Source organism: Myiozetetes cayanensis, unplaced genomic scaffold, assembly GCF_022539395.1.
Source record: "Myiozetetes cayanensis isolate MyiCay16 unplaced genomic scaffold, myiCay2020 scf2-11, whole genome shotgun sequence".
Classification (NCBI taxonomy): Eukaryota; Metazoa; Chordata; class Aves; order Passeriformes; family Tyrannidae; genus Myiozetetes; species Myiozetetes cayanensis.
The window spans coordinates 65,605,921-65,623,596 of NW_026087411.1; the positions used below are offsets into that span (position 1 = coordinate 65,605,921).

General features: G+C 39.2%; 1 protein-coding gene across 1 annotated transcript; it reads right to left on the reverse strand.

Moving 5' to 3' along the window:
* Positions 1-3,271: 3,271 nt before the first annotated feature.
* On the reverse strand, positions 3,272-11,943 carry LOC126640143 (nephrocan-like). The gene is made up of 4 exons (XM_050315705.1): positions 11,921-11,943; positions 10,792-10,936; positions 6,935-7,836; positions 3,272-3,719 (listed from the first exon to the last, which is right to left on the reverse strand). The coding sequence occupies exons 1-4, from the start codon at positions 11,941-11,943 to the stop codon at positions 3,272-3,274; spliced, it is 1,518 nt and encodes a 505-aa protein (XP_050171662.1).
* Between the last annotated feature and the right edge of the window lie 5,733 nt (positions 11,944-17,676).

Genomic DNA, 17,676 nt, shown 5'->3' on the forward strand with positions numbered 1-17,676 from the left:
CTTTCACCTCTCGACCCGCCACACGCCAGGCGCCCGTTGGTCGCCGAGCGCGATAACGTCATTTCCGCCAGAGGAGCGCGAATTACGTGGCCGCCAAAGAGGGAGGGGGCGGAGTCAGGTGGGGAGGCGGGACCGGGACCGGGGGTGGGGGCCGGCAGGGGGCGGGGCGGACCCGTGAGGAGGCGGGGCCGGACCCGGGAGGGTGCGGGGCTGACCCAGGACGGGGCGGGGTCGCAACTCGTGTAGGGGGCTGCTGCAGAGGCCCCGCAGGAGCAGGGCAGGGGAAGAGGGAGTGGCGGTGTGGGGTTGTCGGGAGGGGGTTGTTGCTGATCTCTGCCCGGCCCTAGAGCATTCCTCGGGCCGGGCCGCAACGCTGCCCAACCTCTCGGCAGCTCCAGGGGCCCATCCCTCTGTCCAAAGCCAGCCTTGATCTTCCTGGCGCCCGCAGCGCCGGCGTGTGAAGCGAGGGCTGGGAGCACGTCCGAGCGCCGGAGGAGCGGCCTCGTCTCCTGGGTGTATTTACTAAGCAGCACGTTTCGGCGTCGGAGCGCTGTGCGAATGCTCACTGGGCGATTCCGCAGCACGGGCGTGGGAAACGCGGGTGGCGTCGCCCCCGAACCTCGCGGGGTGTGCCTCTGCAGCGGCCGGGACACACGTTTTGCAGTCTCCCGCAAAACTTGCAGTTCCCGGGTTTTTGCTGCCTCACGAGGAGGTACTGCTGCCTCACTAGACCTAAGTGAGGTAGCAAACTACCTTGTGACGGCCCAAATGTCTGAAGATGGAAAGGCTGCCGCAGGCGAAAGGTAGAGCGAGAGCTTACCAGCCAGTCGGGTGCTCTCAGGCACGTAGGTGGGCTGAAATGACACAGTGGGATATTTAAAGCACCCTGTTGAAAGAATCCGCCAGTGTAAAATTAAATGAAAAATTGTGTATAATGAAAATACTTTTCTCGCCCAGAAAATAGCTACTTCCCAGGCTTTTAATGCAGACCAGCATTAGCCGGCAAAAATGACACAGTCAAACCACGAGGAAGGCTTGTGCTGTTCCGTGAATATCTGAGTGCTTAGCTACCAAAAATGTGGGTGACTGACCGTATAATCATAGAATCATTGAGGTTGGAAAAGACCTCTAAGATCATCAACTCCAACTGTTAACCCTGCACTGCCAAGTTCACCACTAAACCATGTCCTTAAGTGCCATATCCACATGTCTTTTGAACACTTTCAGGGGTGGTGATTCCATCACTTCCCTGGGAAGGCTGTTCCAATGCTTGACAATGCCTTCCAGGCAGAAATTCCTCCTAATATCCGATTTAAACCATCCCATGCGCAGCTTGAGGCCATTTCCTCTGGTCCTGTCATTTGTTACCCTGGAAGAAGTAACCAACCCCAACCTTCTACAACCTTGCTTCAAGCATCTGTAGAGAGGATAAGGTCCCCCCTAAGCCTCCTCCAGGCTCAACAGCCCCAGCCTCCCTCAGCTGCTCCTCATTTGACTTACTCTCTAGACCCTTCACCAGCTTTTTTGCCCTTCTCTGGACACGCTCCAGCACCTCAATGTCTCTAGTGAGGGGCCCAAAATTACACAGGACTCAAGGTGCAGCCTCACCAGTGCCGACTACAGGGGAAGAATCACTGCCCTGGTCCTGCTGGCCGCACTATTTTGAATACAAGCCTGAATGCCATTGGCCTTTTTGGGCACCTGAGCACACTGCTGGCTCGTATTAACTGGCTGTTGACCAGCACACCCAAGTCCTTTCCCACTGGTCAGTTTTCCAGCCACTCTTCTCCCACCATGGCATTGTTGTGATCCAAGGGCAGGACTTAGCACTTGGCCTTGTTCAATCTCACACCATTGGCCTTGGCCCATTGATCCAGCCTGTCCAGATCCCTCTGTAGTGCCTGATGATATGTAAATATAAAGAAAAATGAACTTAGGTCTTTCTGTTCTAGTTGCATATCTTAATGTGTTGGGGGACCTAAGAAACCTAAGTGTCAGTTGCATTTGCATGGGTAACATAACCAAATAGCTGTGCTCTAACACCTGATAAATCAGCCTCTGTGAAGGTGAGTGATTACTCAGTTATTGAAGCCAACAGAAGATAAAAAATAATAGAAACTGTTTACTTTAAAAGTAATTTGCTGATGTAATTACTCCTCAGTTATCACCTGAAATCATGAAATGCCAGGAAACCCTTTAGGTTTCTGTTTGTAAGTCACTTCTTTTAGTGGACTCAGGAATCCAGTTTTGTTTAATTTTCATGCACTTTGGGAGCTGCTTGATAAAATTTTACAGGCATCAGAGTTAATGCATATACCATTAAGTAATTTCTTTGTGTGTGTGTGCAAAAGCCTGGAAAGTTCCTGCCAGTGAAGGGGGACACTTGCAGTGTATATTTGCACATTAAATACACCTAACCCAAAAGCGTACACACAGCATCTTGAGCTATATTGTAACTAATTAGCTATTCAGATACCAAAATAAACTCTTACAAAAATTCACCTCACATGATCTTATCGTAATATTTGCCAGAAGTGGAGATCTATTTCCTGAGAATCTTCCTTCTTTTGTTTACAACAATAGGATCAGGTCAACTTTACCCCACAGTTTTAAGTCTTCACTATTAATAAACTTTGGAACTAATATTAAATCTTATTAACCAGGATACTGATTCTTTGTTTATTTCGTTTGCTGTGATGAAGATTCTGTGTTTTGCCTGGAGCTTAACTAATTTTGTCTAATGTAATTTACAATAGTCTAAAATAATTGAGGCAAATATTTCAGGAAAACTGAAATCAATTTCTCAAAAGCAAGAATTTCTGAACAATCCCAAGAAATTTCTCCAATAAGTGTAACTCTCCATTTCAAACTGCAAACCTGTGAGTTTAAATGTGTTGAATGCCAGACTTCCAGTAATAGTGTCTTGTGGTATTGCAGGATTTTATTTGTGGAGGTTTTATGCAACTATAAGAATGTTCTACTATAAAAAGGTCCATATAGAGTTACAGGGCACTTTTCTAAGAAATAATATTTGTATTCTTGCTTCCCTCAAAATACTAATGGCATAGATAAACAAAGAATTTTTTTTTACAATATGCAGTTCATAAGGGTATCCTTACTAGAGACCTTCTCTCACCGGTTATTACCTCTTATAGTACAAATAAAAGAGGAAAAACTAATGACAGATGAGAAGGCTGCTTGCCAGTAGAGACAGTGGTAGCAGTGGGCAGTTCTAGACAGCTCCAAGATTCAGTACAGATAAACCATGGGGTTAATCTAAATCATAATCATAGTAATCATCATCTGTGTTTACTCCAATGCTGGAGGCCTCATTTGGTTTCATTTTCTTTCTGTCCTCTTTGTCTCTTTCCATGGAAGATGGATTGCTTTCACACTGCTGCAGAATCTTTTTGGAAGACATCCAACTTTCTCCTCGGCTTTCTGCTGGCACTGCACACTGCCCTCCCTGGACATCCGTTCCTTTGGCCACCAGGGCTCTTCTGGTTCTGAGAAGGTCACAAGTGCAGTTCCAAGGGTTTCCATCTAAATACAGATGACGAAGACGAGGTAAATACTCCAAGACTTTGCGATCCAAGGCAGATATCTTGTTATTCCGTAAATTTAAAACCTGAAGCTGTTTCAAGTCCTTCAGCTCTTGTTCTCCAACATCCTCTATGCCATTTCCTTTTAGATCCAATCTGGCAAGGGTGTCTGGAAGTCTGAATAAAAATAAAACAACACAAAGGTGTTATGTTAATCATATTGTTTCTGTTTCTGTAAGTGGTATTTGCTGATGGTTACTTTTCCAGGCACATCTGATGTACAAAAATGAAACTATCACTAAAAAATGCAATTTTCTGCAAAAAGAGATGTTCATGTTGGTTTGAGAACTTGTGGGGGTTTTTTATATGTTTATGGGTTTGGTTTGGTGTTATAAGTTAAAGGCGTACTGTCTGTGTACCCTTGAACCGTTCTGACCTGTACTGACTGTGTTTGTGCAGCTGAACTAAACAGCAGCCCTGCTGTGCTATACTATGAAGAAAATTATGTTTGAGTGTTAAGCTTAGAAATGCATTTTGTACTCTTCAATGCCATAAGCATACCAATGACCAAATTATAGCACCATGACAGATCAAAAGTTTAGAGAATCATGGCAACACTGCTCTTTCAAGTACTCCTGTATACGATTTGTTTAAAAAGCTTTTTTAATTCATAAAGAACTTGAATTTTTCTTCTGTTTTGTTCTCCTGCTCCCATAAGACTCAAACATTAATCATCACAGCAGTAGTCCATCTGATGATATGCTGTTAATAAATCTGCAACAGGGAAAATACAAGTGCTTCTTGATGGTCTTTTTAAATAGTATCTTGGAGAAATAGAACTAGCTACGTTTAAAACTAAAAAAAACTCTGATAATCTCTGGACAATATACTAGACAGGTCAGTATAATTCTTATTTTCATACATATTACAAATTTGTATGATAAGACTATTATTTCAAAAGTCTTGCTCATTTATGACCTAATTTTCTTCTGCTGTAGTTAGTGACAAGTGCCTAACAGAAAAGCCACTTAATTAGCATAGAATATCTTTAATAAAATTTATTTGAAAGTATCTTAAAAATCACTTTCCTAAGGTAGCATTCAAGGTGATGAAATTAAAAGTCATAGTTAGAGATTTTAAGGAAACTATTGACTGAAACTCTCAGAGAAATGATAAATAATACTACAATGATCTATTTGAAATAGAAACAGCAGTATACCACAACTGGTTCATGTGATAGTTTCTCTCTGTAATAATATGAGATACCTTTTAAAATTACTAAGAGGGTAATTGTGACCCTCACCAACTGTTTTCTGTGAAGCTGAGTTTGGCCTCTTAAGCTGAAAAATGATTCCCAAATTTATGAAAATTTGACACATTCAGTGGTACTATTTTGAGAGTAGTGCAGTTCTGTTTTGTGTGATATTTCCAGTGGAGATGAGAATTTCACGTGTTGATACGATGATTCACTCCACAAAATTTGATCTTACCAAATGCTTGTGCTTGCAATAAATCTGTTTTGAAACCTAACCACAGGCAATTACTATATTTGCTCAATATGACTCTACAATGTCAGAAGGGTACTCTGGGGCACCCAGAGGGCCAGTGGTGTCAAGGGCAGTGGGAAATCACCCGAGATGTTTATCCAGACTGATACAGTCCAAAGCCTGACCAGCAAGTCCTTAAACCTGTGAGAGTCCTATTGTACTAATGTTAGACTTAGGCTTTATGGCCATGTTTTTTGACTTGAGGCTGTGTTGATCTTGAGAAAATACTGTCACTAGAGTACATGATGACTGACCCTGCTGCAGGAAGAGGAGCTGTGCTCACTCAGGAGCTGGCTGACCATGGCAGTCACATTGTGCTACTGCCTCTTTAGGGCACATCATCAGACTCTTCCCCTCCCTGCAAGATTTTACGAAGTACAGACTCTTCTCTAAAAGTCCTGAAAATACCTGGACTTGTGGATTATTTTCTTCTAAGAAAAAAAACAAAAGAAGCTTTCTTTCTCCTCATTCCTGCCAAAAAATGTTAAGACCTGTTCACTTTAGCATGCTATCCACATTTTTTAACCTTTTACAGTGGTGACAGTTCTCAGCTGTCAAAAGTAATACTTTTATTTCTATATATCCATTTGTACCTGGTCATCATCCAACAATTATATTAAGTACATAAATGTTACATCTTGTCATTTTTCCCCTCTTTTATGTTTACAGCCCTCCCTGGAAATCTGTATTGATTGTTGGATTGAAAATAAAAGCCTCCAATACCTTCTTAAGAGTTGTACTGTTTAAAGACTAATAGAGAACTCCTTCCTGTTAATTCTCTTCACTACGAAGGTTGTAAAGTAAGATGGATTGACAATACTAAAGTAACGAGAAAGCATTAAACATTCCTGTAAAGCTAGGTCAAATCAAATATTTATACACCACTAAATCACTTTCTGATTATAAAGCTGCTGCCAAATAGATTCAAATGCTAAAGGACCTGATGCTAAACGAATTGAAATTTTACTGCATTATTTATTTGGGCTAGTTAAACCTGTCCACAAGCCATAAAAATAAAGTTTTGCAGAGCAGTTTTGTTAAAGAACTTGATGTTAATGGAATTACTTTACTATTTTTATGCCATCTTATTGCACAGCTTTTTGTAATAATAAAATTGCCACTTTATATCAGAGCAACTTCCATTTGGTTTCATATGCTGTCTCTAATAATGGCCAGGACCACACTTCGATGAATGTGAGACATCCTCTAAGCAGGGCATTAATGAACACAGTGTGCCCAAGGGATGTTTCTTCTGTGCTGTGTTGACTGGAATTTTGCTTATAGCCTGAAGCTGGAGACTATATATGCATTCTAAATACCTTGTAATGTGTGAATTTAATGAGGTTGGGAGTGCTATTATCACTGAAAGAGCACATTCTTTTTGACCAGACTCAGTTCCTGAAATCTTAATATTTTAACAATAATAAACTCAGCATGGATTGGTAGAAACATCAGCTTTAAAATTGCTATAGTTCCTTTCTATCAAATGCTCTATTAATTTTCTTTTGTAGGCAAAGGTAAATCTAAGCAGCAGTACAACTGCTGTTGCATTCTCCTAGCAGGTTCATCTTATTCATGTGCTAATTAAACAAAGTGGTCTCACTGGCAGGAAGAGATGTGAAATGAGCAGATTCACTGGGGGCCACAGATGTAATGAAAACAGCTCTATTTCTACTCTGAGACTGCTAACAGGAGTGCTAATTAGTGCTAGTTATGGCAGTGGGTTTATGCTATGGATAGACTCCTACCATGACTGGGTCTGAATACAAATTTTTGGCTCCTATTCTCATAATGCAAGGAAGGAGAGATGACACCTTGGAACCAGCTGTCCTCAGATTCACTTGCCTCAGTGGAATAGAAATGAGGTGATTCTGTTCCAGCGCCAGATTCGAAAGCTGTGCACACTGTTGAAGAGCTCCTGCCTCAAACATGCTCATAGCGTTGTTGTCAAGAAACAAGTGCTTGAGGTCTTGTAGTCCTTGGAAGTCCTGGGCTGTCACCCTTTGAATCAGGTTATTGCTGCAGTCGAGTTTCTGCAATCTGCCAGGCAGCCTGAATGGCATGTTGTGGAGCTGGTTCTTAGAGAGCTCCAGTGTTGTTAAGTTAGGAAGAAGCTGAGCACCATCTATTGATGTTAGCTGATTTTCTGACAGGAAGAACTCAGACAGGTTTTCTAGATGTTTCACGTCTCGAAGTTTCACCATTTTAAGTTGGTTTTTCTCTAATTTCAGTGACAGCAGGGATTTAGGTAGGTCAAGAGGCACTTTTGTCAGAAAGTTGCCACTTAAACTGAGAAACTGTAGATTTTGGAAAGATGCAAAGAAGTTGGTTGGGAATGAATTCAGTTTATTATCAGCCATGCTTAGATACTTCAGCCTAGGAAGCTTAAATGGTGCAGATACAGATTCCATGTTGTTGCCATCCAGGATCAGACTTTGTAAATTGCAAAGGGAAGAAAATGTACTTGGAGGCACAGTCGCAATCAAGTTGTTCCGAATATCGAGCACCCTTAGTTTCATCAAACCTGCAAAATCAGTCGCATGCAAAGTGCTGATGGAGTTATCAGCGAGTTTTAAAATTTCAAGGCTAGATGGGAGAAAGGTGGGTATTTGCTTTAGCTGATTTTTGCAGAGTTCCAGGGACTTCAAGGTGCTCAGAGCTTTGAAAGTGTTGTTTTCTATTGATTCTGTGCCACTGCATGACAGGACCAGCTCTTCAAGGACTGACATTCTCCTGAAGTCAGTAAACTTAAAGAGAAAAAAAAAAATTCATGTGATAGTACACCATCTATTTAAAGATATCCTCACTGGTTACTCCTTCTGAATGCTCTGACAATTGCTAGTATATATGGAGAAGCTATATATTTAGAATGAGAAACAGATAAGTGGTAACTATGGAGGTGTTACTTTAGGTGCTTGATGTTTGTCACATTCCTAGAATTTTGTTAAGTGTATGCTGTGTCTGGTTTTGAGCAAATACATCTTTCATTTCTGCCTGGTGGATTGCCTGTATAAAATGGAGAGCTAATATCACCAGTGGCAGAAGTCTTTGCAGAGAGTAGATGGTTGTTAATGTTCACTGTGCTCAATGGAGCTTGCTGAAGCAGTTTTGAGTTCATCATACAGCTGTTGCCATATATCAACAGTATTGTCATTGCAGCATGTATTCCCCAGAGGAAGTACACATGCATATCTTTACCCCTTGCTGCTATAAGGTTTTGGCAGGAAACTAAAATCCAACACTTGAATTTCTTCTCTTCCCCGCTACCTCTCCTTTGAAATAAAACCTCACATACTAAGATGACCAAACCAGAAGTGTCAGATCAGCTTGGCCTGAAAAATCACCTCTGTGAAACAGTTTCCTTTTACAGGAACTCAGTTCTTGTTAATTGGTAATAAGCAGATGTTTTGCCACGGTATATGGAACTCAGAAGTTCCATAGACTATGGACTATTATTATAGGTTGTGACTATAATATAGTATTATATGACCATGATATTATATGACTATGATACTATATATCATAGGATTATAGATTGCGTCTATAATATCAAAAGGTATAAATTGTATGTAGCTAAAACACTGGTTTTCTGAAACTGCCAGATATACTTCCCATTGATGTAGGTGCTTGAGTCTTAAAAAATAATTTATATGGGAATCACAAAAAAACTTAAAACAAGATAAACAGGTGTTCTGCACGGGAGTCATGGGAAGGAGATTCCTCATCTGCTTTCCCTTCCCATGTCCAAGAAACATCTCACTACAGGTCTCAGGAGTATCACACCAGTAAGAGCTGTGAAAGTAACACCAGAGTATTCATGCTATTTCCTCCAGGGCTTAGTAGCTACCAGCACATTTTACTGTCATTGAGGGAAGCTCTAAAGCATGTTCTACAGCATAACTCCCTCATGCCTCTCACGAATCTGAGGGCAGTACAAGGAGGGCAGTACAAGTCTTTTTGTAGTACAGGTGCTTGGTAGTAATTTTTTTCTGTCATCCTGGTTGAATACATTTGGCTATCACATACTTGTGTATGTGAAATCTGCTTATAAAGATGACTGTTAAAAGATGCCTGCCAGCTTCATTTATCCAACTCCTGCATGTTTTTGGGTTGTATCTCTTTATCTTAGTTACAAACTCTGCATTTTAACTTCTGTCAAAATTAAAGCACACACAGCTCTGAAAGAGGAGTCAGATTTCATTTTTTTATGGTGTCCTTAGTTTATCCTTCTGATTAATTTTATTCTGTCTTGTAAAGTAATTTCTGAGCATTGCAAGATTGGATGCAGTTAGTGAGAAAGTACAGATAAAGAACCTCTATTCATGCAGGTTTCTCCACCAATTACATTTAAATTCAATGAGGGAATGTACTCCATTAAAAACCTTATATTCTCAACAGTAATTAATGTCATCAGAATTATATTCTTTTTCTATAATGCAGTTTTGTGGGTTTTTTTAATATGTTGCTGTATAGCAATATCAACTTGCATGTCCAGTTTTGGTCATGATTAGGAGGCTAATCTTGTAAAGCTTTATCATGAGGAGTCCCATAGGAATGAGCTGAATTGCTCAAGAGTACAAAAACATAGTCATATGTAATTATAAAGCCATCTCAAGGAAATTGAAACAATTGTGAACCTTGACAATTCAACACATTTTCTCCTATTAGTTCAAAAGCAGTATTTTTCTGCTTTTCCTCAGTTGATTCCTGTAAGTCTCTAAGAGGCTTAATTTTCATCTTATTAAGTGTCAGAGAGCTATGTGAAGGTCAATGTATAGACATTCACTCTGTAATGATGTTAGGCTTCTTAATGTGTATTATTATAATTTCTATTTTCCACCTATTTGGCATGCTTTCCTAAGCTGTGTGACCATGCTATTTTGAGACTTAAACATTTATCCGTGCTGTTACAAACCACCAGTCTTTCTAATATGAAACAAGACATATTTGAAAGCCTATCAGCTCTTTTTTTGTTAGAAAGTGGTATTTTATTCTCTAAATGGATTGTCTGTGAAGTGATACTAATATAGTTTAACATTTTAAAATGTTGATATCCTGAAAATTAATCTAATATACCATTATTTTAATAGAAACATTTAAATCAAGTTTTAATTTTTAATGACTTTTTTTTCTTTTAGAATTGCTGTGAACTGGCATTTGTTATAAACAATTTTTAAAACAGTCCCCTGCCATGGAAGCAAGATAGACAATTTTCTTTTAGCAGATAAAACAGCACTTATTAACATAGTTAGAAATAAATTAAATCTTAAAGTTGTATCTGATGCTTCCAGCTCCAGAGGGGGAAAAGAACTTCTATTTCACTCATTAGGGAAGCAATTCCAATGACCTTTCAAATTACAGGTTAAAAAATTACTTTGGAAGTCAATAGTTATTTGACCATATATAGAACAAGTCAACATTTGCCTCCTAATTGTAAATTACTATTTTTTTGAGTTTCATACAAAATACCAGTGTGACAGCATGAACTGCTGCTTGAAGATTGCAGGATAATGAAACCACTACAGGAATATATTTACATATTCTTAAAGAGTAAGTAAAAATAAAACCAGATCTGTCAGCATTTCACCAGTTTTTAAAACATGGAATAAGATTCTTTCCTCAGTTGAAAGGCACTACCATCTGGGAAGCCCAACTTTCAGTTAAAGTGCACTACAGAAGGTACTTTTGCTGGATTTTCCTACCTGAAGTTGTTTAATTTTGCTGTGGCTGATGTAGAGTCTCCTGGTGGTAAAAGGAATCTCTCTGGGGATCTCTGTAGCTCTGTAGCATTGCACTGACTGGGTAGGGTCACAGCTGCATCTTCTTGGGCAAGTGGTACTTAGACCACTGTGGAAAGAAAAGAGGACGACTAAAAGGTATGGTAAATACATCTTCCAAAACGGGAACTCTGAAATTGTCTCAGCAACATGTGGCTTGAATTAAGCACCAAAGCCCTTTTATACCATGAAATCTGATAAAAGGATATTATGACTGTGTATTTTATCCCAGTGAAAAAACAGCAAAAACAATACCGTAATTTGCCTGGGTTAAAATGTTGGCAGGCATTACAAAGACTGAGAAACTTAAACAGTGATAAGGTGCCTTTACATTTGTAGGTATGCGAAATTAGTGTTATTTATTACCTGACATCTAATCTGCAAACATCCATATTATCTCCAGTTTCCTAGTTTTGTTAAATGTGACACCACAGAATTAGTGGAGAAAAGATAAAGAGCTGTTTTATAGTGGGGCTGTAAAACCTTTGTCTCTTCTGTGACCCAGTATTGGAAACAGAAAAAACACAACTACAGACGACACCAAAGCTTTTTCGCTCTTCGTCTTGCCTTATGCAGATCACACACACACATTCCCCTAGACTCTCCAGATTGAGGCAACTACTATTTTAAAGCTAAACTGTTCTATTCACTTTTGGAATATCTGTGGTACAGCTGAATGCTGCTGGTCGGACAAAAAACTAAGTCACCTGTATTTGGGAAGTTCCCATAAATTATAATTTAATTATTCTTATATTTGAAAATTATAAATGTGAAATGCTTGAAAGCATTTAGTATAAATCAAGTGACAGATACCAATAAGACTATTTACCCCATCACAGATGGAGAACACTAAAGTTCCCCTCAGAGTTTTCTTTCTACTTACTGGTGCTTCTTTACATATCTACTAGCTGTACCAGCTGGAGATGTTAAGTTTTGAAAGGCATACAGTTTGAGTTGTGATTATTTTCCTTTGCACTGAGCAATTTACAATGTACAAACCCGTGTCTTTGCAAACCTTTGTATCTTATCTTAGTGATCCACTCTGTACTGTTACCTGTTTCCTTCCATCCTCTCCATCATGTCTTCAGTAGTGGCTAATCTTATTCCTTAAATGCAGAACTAGGCCACTTATTTTTCCAAGCAGAAGATAATGTCAATTTGATCTGACAAATGGATAACAGAAGTGGGGGCAGTCCTTGATGGGAATGCTTATTGGATGCAGCTGGGCTTACACTGGACAGTTGCCATATTCTTTCCTAGAGATACTTCTGTCTTCTTAATCCTTTATACTGCGAGTGCAGAACTAAAACCCAGCATCTGCTAAACCAAAGAGCAAGAGCAGAAACCTTTTCCAAAAGCAGCCTGTCAAACTGGCATGTTTAACAAGCTGTGCAGAAAAATCCTGCCTGACTTATGCCATAGTGAGCCCATGAGCAAAAACGAATGGATGGAGAATTAGTAATTGTGCGTTAAAACAAATATTTTAATGTGTCTCTATCTAGAGTTTGGTACCTGGCTTGTGGTTTTGCCTTTTTTTTTTTTTTTCCCTTAGAAGATTCAAAGTGCTCAGACAAAACTGTAAATCCTTTCTGCATCCTGACAGCTACTTGTATATTTCTTTGATCCCATCTTTCCACTGGCATGGGTTTAAACGCTGATGTCACCTAGACAGTAGTCCTCAGTATCCTATGTAGGGATTTGTCTTCCTCAAAAAACGTTGTCAGAAAACAATTCCTTTTTGCTCAAGGAGGGTCTAAAGGAATGAAGATCCAACCCTATGGTTTGCAGTTTAGAGCTCTAGAGTAACAACATAGTCAGTCTGCAAATCTCTTTAAGTGAGAATCATAGATTGCATCCTTCCCTATTTTGTAAATTTTAAGTCAGTCAGCTAATGTCAGAACTCACAGCTCTAGTTACAAGGTAATGCCACATTAAGGTGTAATATTTTTGGCTCTTGGCCAAAATTTTTGAGTAATATAATCCCTGGTCTTTTCAAACTAATGAAAGGATACTTTGTTGATTTAATAGTTTATTGCCATTATATTAACAACAATGATGTAATCAATAATGATTAAATTTGGTGATTAAATTTGAATGATTAAATGATTACAGAAATTATGTATCCATTGATTTCTGACATATGTATGCTTTTGGCAGCTAGGTAATTTAAAGTGATAGCTATGAAAGGTGATATCCTATTAAACCTATTCTGTACAAATTTTGACACATATCCACTGGCACTGATGACTTTGCTTTTTCAGAAAACCATGATCTGTGGGGTTTTATTGATTTTAGGAGACCTGATGACAACAGAACCAACAAAGAGTCACACAGCAGGAAGATGTTATGGAAGCAGCACTGCTGGCCCATGAGTAGCACAGCTTCAAACTAGGATTTTAAGAAAGTCAGTCACTGTGGCCATTTCCTGCAAGGAGTTTTTATGCAAACTCTCCATAGCTTTTGATGGGGATTCCTGTGCAGGACTAATGGCATAATTTCTTTGTCAGAAAGAATGAACAATTGCAACCAAACCTGCCAGCGTGAGAAGTCACAGGGACATCCTACATGATGTGTGCTTTAATCAAAGGTAAACAATGCAGAGCAGAACCTGCCAAACCCAAAGTCCATGTTGGATGTTGTCTTGTTGGCATTTAATACAGATATTGATTAAGTATATTGGATGAATGTGGGTAAAACATAAGCGTGAGTTTATGGAAGTTAGATCTTTCAGGGTTATTGCTTCTATTTCAAATCTGAAGTAGTGCTCATAATGGACTGTAGAGTGTGTTTGGTTTTTTTTCCCAAATATATCAATTTACCTAAAAAAATACTATATTTTTGTACAAGCCTTACCTCACACAAGATAATTTCAGCACCTGCTATGCTGGTGTATGGGCTGTTTTCTTTCTACAGCAAAGTCAGAGGTTTGGCAAAAGCACATGTGTACATCAAGACATAATTTTTTAACCTAAGATTACATTCAGAAAATTCTATAAAAGTAAGACAATATTAAAATTAGAAGAATGAATCTGCAAACTCTTACTACGGAGCATTTAGAAATGCCTAAGTTAAGTCAGCTGTAAAACCTGCAGGTGGATCCCTTGTAATGTGCAGGGCTTGTAATGTGCACAGACTGCACAAGGGAAGATACAGTATTATCACAAAAGACATGGAGAAGCTGAGCTCCTGCAGTAGGCATGTTGCTTGCCTATAGAAAGAAAGAACTGCAGGAAAAGACCAACTTAGGACCTGCACAGGGCAAGGGTAGGAGCTTGGTCCCTGAGGGATGTCACAAGCAGAAGGAGTTTGGCAACTAGAAGCTGCTAAGTGATGGCGTATGCTCTGAAGAATCCTTGGCATGTTTAGCTGCCATATGCTATCAAGTGCCTGCCACTGAGTATGTGTGAATTTATAATTATTTTTTGCTGAAGGTTTTTAACTTGGATTTGGACCAGTTTTTTCATAGGGACAACAAATGGCATTTGTCTCCAATCAAGCAATTCTCTCCAGAGTGGATCAGGCTGCTAAGGGAAACAATCATGACATTTTTTTAAAAAACCATGGTGCTTCCCTTAATCATCTGTTGAAATAAACTGAAGTGCTTTATAGAAATGTTTCTTAAACAAAGAGCCTCAGAGGGTTACACTGAATCAAAAATGTCAGCCTATGAATCTAAGCAAATTAATGAGACCTAATTAATATAAAGGTTAAAAATTTATCAAAAGTGATTTTGTGTTTTAATCCTACAAAGTAGAGTTTCACAAAAACAACTAGAGACCTATCTGACAAAAATTAAGTCTCAATCTTCTTATTACACCAAGAATTTTGTAGAAATATTTTTTATCCGTTTTTATAGTATGTAGAGAAGGCACATTCTAACTCCAGGCAAGGTCATCTTCATACACTGGAAACAGCTGCCAGATGAGTTAAAGCAGACCTTTTTTCCGCATAGTAAGGTAGGTTTCCTTTTCTTCCTCCATGCTGGCTACATGGAGGAGATGAAATTGATAACCCCCCAGGAATTTCTTGTGTTTCACTTGTCTGTGGCATGTTTGCATTCCAGAGGAACAAGCACTGCGAAACCTACTGAAAGGAATGAACCTTTGTTAAACAGAAATTCACATATTGAGGAGTTTTAGTCATTGCCAGTTTTATGATAGCGCTGAGGGATGCTAGCCCAGATCAGATGGGACGCATCTGGGGCAGGCACCCCACAAACAACAAATAAGCAGAGGTCAGTTTAAATAATTTCATACCCTTATGCCACTAATGATGCTGTAACTGGCCTTCAAAGTATTGTAGCCAATGGCATCCGCTTGATGGAGGACTGTTCTTCATTAATTGAGCCACAGAGAGCTGTGCCCATGAAATCAGAGATTAGGATGAGGTGACAGATTTTAGGATGTGTGACAGCTTTCTAGTAATGACATTCCAGGTAAGTCTGAAACAGGAATGAAGAGGGGGAATTAAAGAAGGCAGACCTGATGGCTGAGTCCATTCTCAACCTAAAATATAAACATACAGGTCTTTTGTATATGAGCAGTGATGTAAGATCTGTAATGAACTTATGAGACCACGCCTCGTACAGTACCACCTAAAAGTAAAACGTTAGGGAAGGGTCATGCAATCAATAAGGGAACCATGAAACCAAGGGAACTTTTTCAGAGTCCTGTAGGAAATAAGTTAGTTCTGGCTCTTCCATTTCCTTTGGATATCTTTAGGCTTTAAGAGCAACCTGCTAGTAACTGTGCATCCAACAAAACAAGAATGGAGCTTAAACTGTAAAAATTATTTGCCATTCATCTGCAAGGCACAATTCAATAAGACAAGGACTCTGAAACAGCAGTTTTCTAAATTATACTCTTGGATCATGCACAGAAAGAGGGCCATGCACAGAAAGAGGGTTTCTATCTTGCATGCTATAAAAGCTGAACATTTTTTGCATATTTTTTATTATTTTTTTAAAAATAAAAGTTCAGAATGAAAATAGTTAAGTATAAATGTATACATAGAAATAAGCCTAAGATCGCAATAGCACTGTGAAAAAGAAAAGCTGGCCTGAAGAAGTGACTCATGGAAGTTGTGTTGTGTAAAAAGAGTATAGAGTGAATGTTCAAAATAGTCGTCAGTAAACTGTTGCACCTATGGACTCACTCATGGACTAAAATGCAGTCAACTATGAACTCTCTAGGCCTGTAAGGCAGGAATTGCCTAAAATGTAAAAACTAAGAACTCTGGAGTTTGTTAGCAGAAATGTTCTGTAATGACAATTGAAAGTGTATGTCCCTTTAGGTATCGATGCAGGTGGATGACTTCCTGTTCTCCTTCAGAAAGGAGTGTGCTTCAGAAAGATGTGCTTTAATCATCCACTCTAACTCCTTTTTAGAACTTGAACATCTTGCTTTACATCTCTGTTTTCTCCCATACTTTGATCCTGTGAGATATTACTTGTTTTCACCCCGTTTCCCCTTTGGTGCCCCTGCTTGTGACTGCACGGCCACCCATGCAATCAAACCCCTCCAGGTGCTTCAGCATTAACCACACGGGAGATGGCCTTGACATGTGCAGGCGCTGCAGCCCGGCACACACAGCTGGGCAGCCACAATTACAGGGGTTTCTGGGGGAACTGACCCTCATGTGCAAACACGTGTGTTTATATTGTAAATTCTTTGTGCAGGGGCTGGGTCTGACCAAAGGTTTATAGAGTATCTCACAGTCTAGGCATTGACACTAGTACCAAATCTACAGCAGTGGAGATGTTGATCCAAGCAATTTATTTTTTCCTTTTGATTTGGGTATTATTTTGGGGCACTTTTTTCTGTGAAAATGTGTTCTGCTCATGCTTAAGGTCCTTTACTCTTTAAGCTCAAAGTAAGGTTTCGGATAATTATGTAGGTACTCTGGTAATCAGTCAAAGTATGCAGGTTTAAATTTATGAAGGACTGTTTGTACTCAAATGTACTTAATAACAGTATAATGCAGATGCCTCACATGCTCTAAACCCTGTGTAAAATAATTGAAATTATGTACATAAATTATACATGAAGAAATTATCTGGTGATTAGCTTCATCAGCACTACATCATAAATAAGGTCAAAGAAACAGATCACAAAACTTTCAGTGAAGTCCTTTTGACATTAAAGGCATTCAGCAAATTTAAATTCTTCTTGACATATAACTTCCTCCAACTATTGTTAGAAATGTCCCTTGTAGAAAGGATTCTTACTGCTAGAGTGGTTGACTCGGACTACTGCTGTTCTTTAAATGTTCTTCAATTATTTTGTTGATGTTATCAGGGTGTAGTATGCTACAGTTTACTCTAAATCGATTTAATCTAATTAAAGGCCAAAGCTACTAATCTTTCTTAGGTTCAATTCCATAATTACTGCACAGCTTGCTTACAGAACAGAGTTACGGTTGCTCTGGGGGCTTTTGGTAGACATTTCAAGGGTAACTGGAATTGATCAGAATTTTCTAGGGGACCTCCAAGTATAGTTTTGAGATAATTCAGTTATTCCTGTGTTTACCCTTGTATCAGTGATAACTTTCTTTAAATTTCAACCCCTCTTTTACACAGTATTTCGGGTGAGGAATATAAATAGTAGCTAATGATAGCTACATTTACTAAGATTCAGTGTCAAAACAGCTGATTTCCTTAACAATATCCTTCTCATTTATACATAGTCCAGCAAGTATTAGACAGATATTACACTGCAGGTAAGCTTCTAAAAGGATTCTATTTGAGAAGCTAATCTTTGAGAGGAATAAGCAGAGACAAAACCTTGTTTGAGTGGTGAAATGTAAGGACAT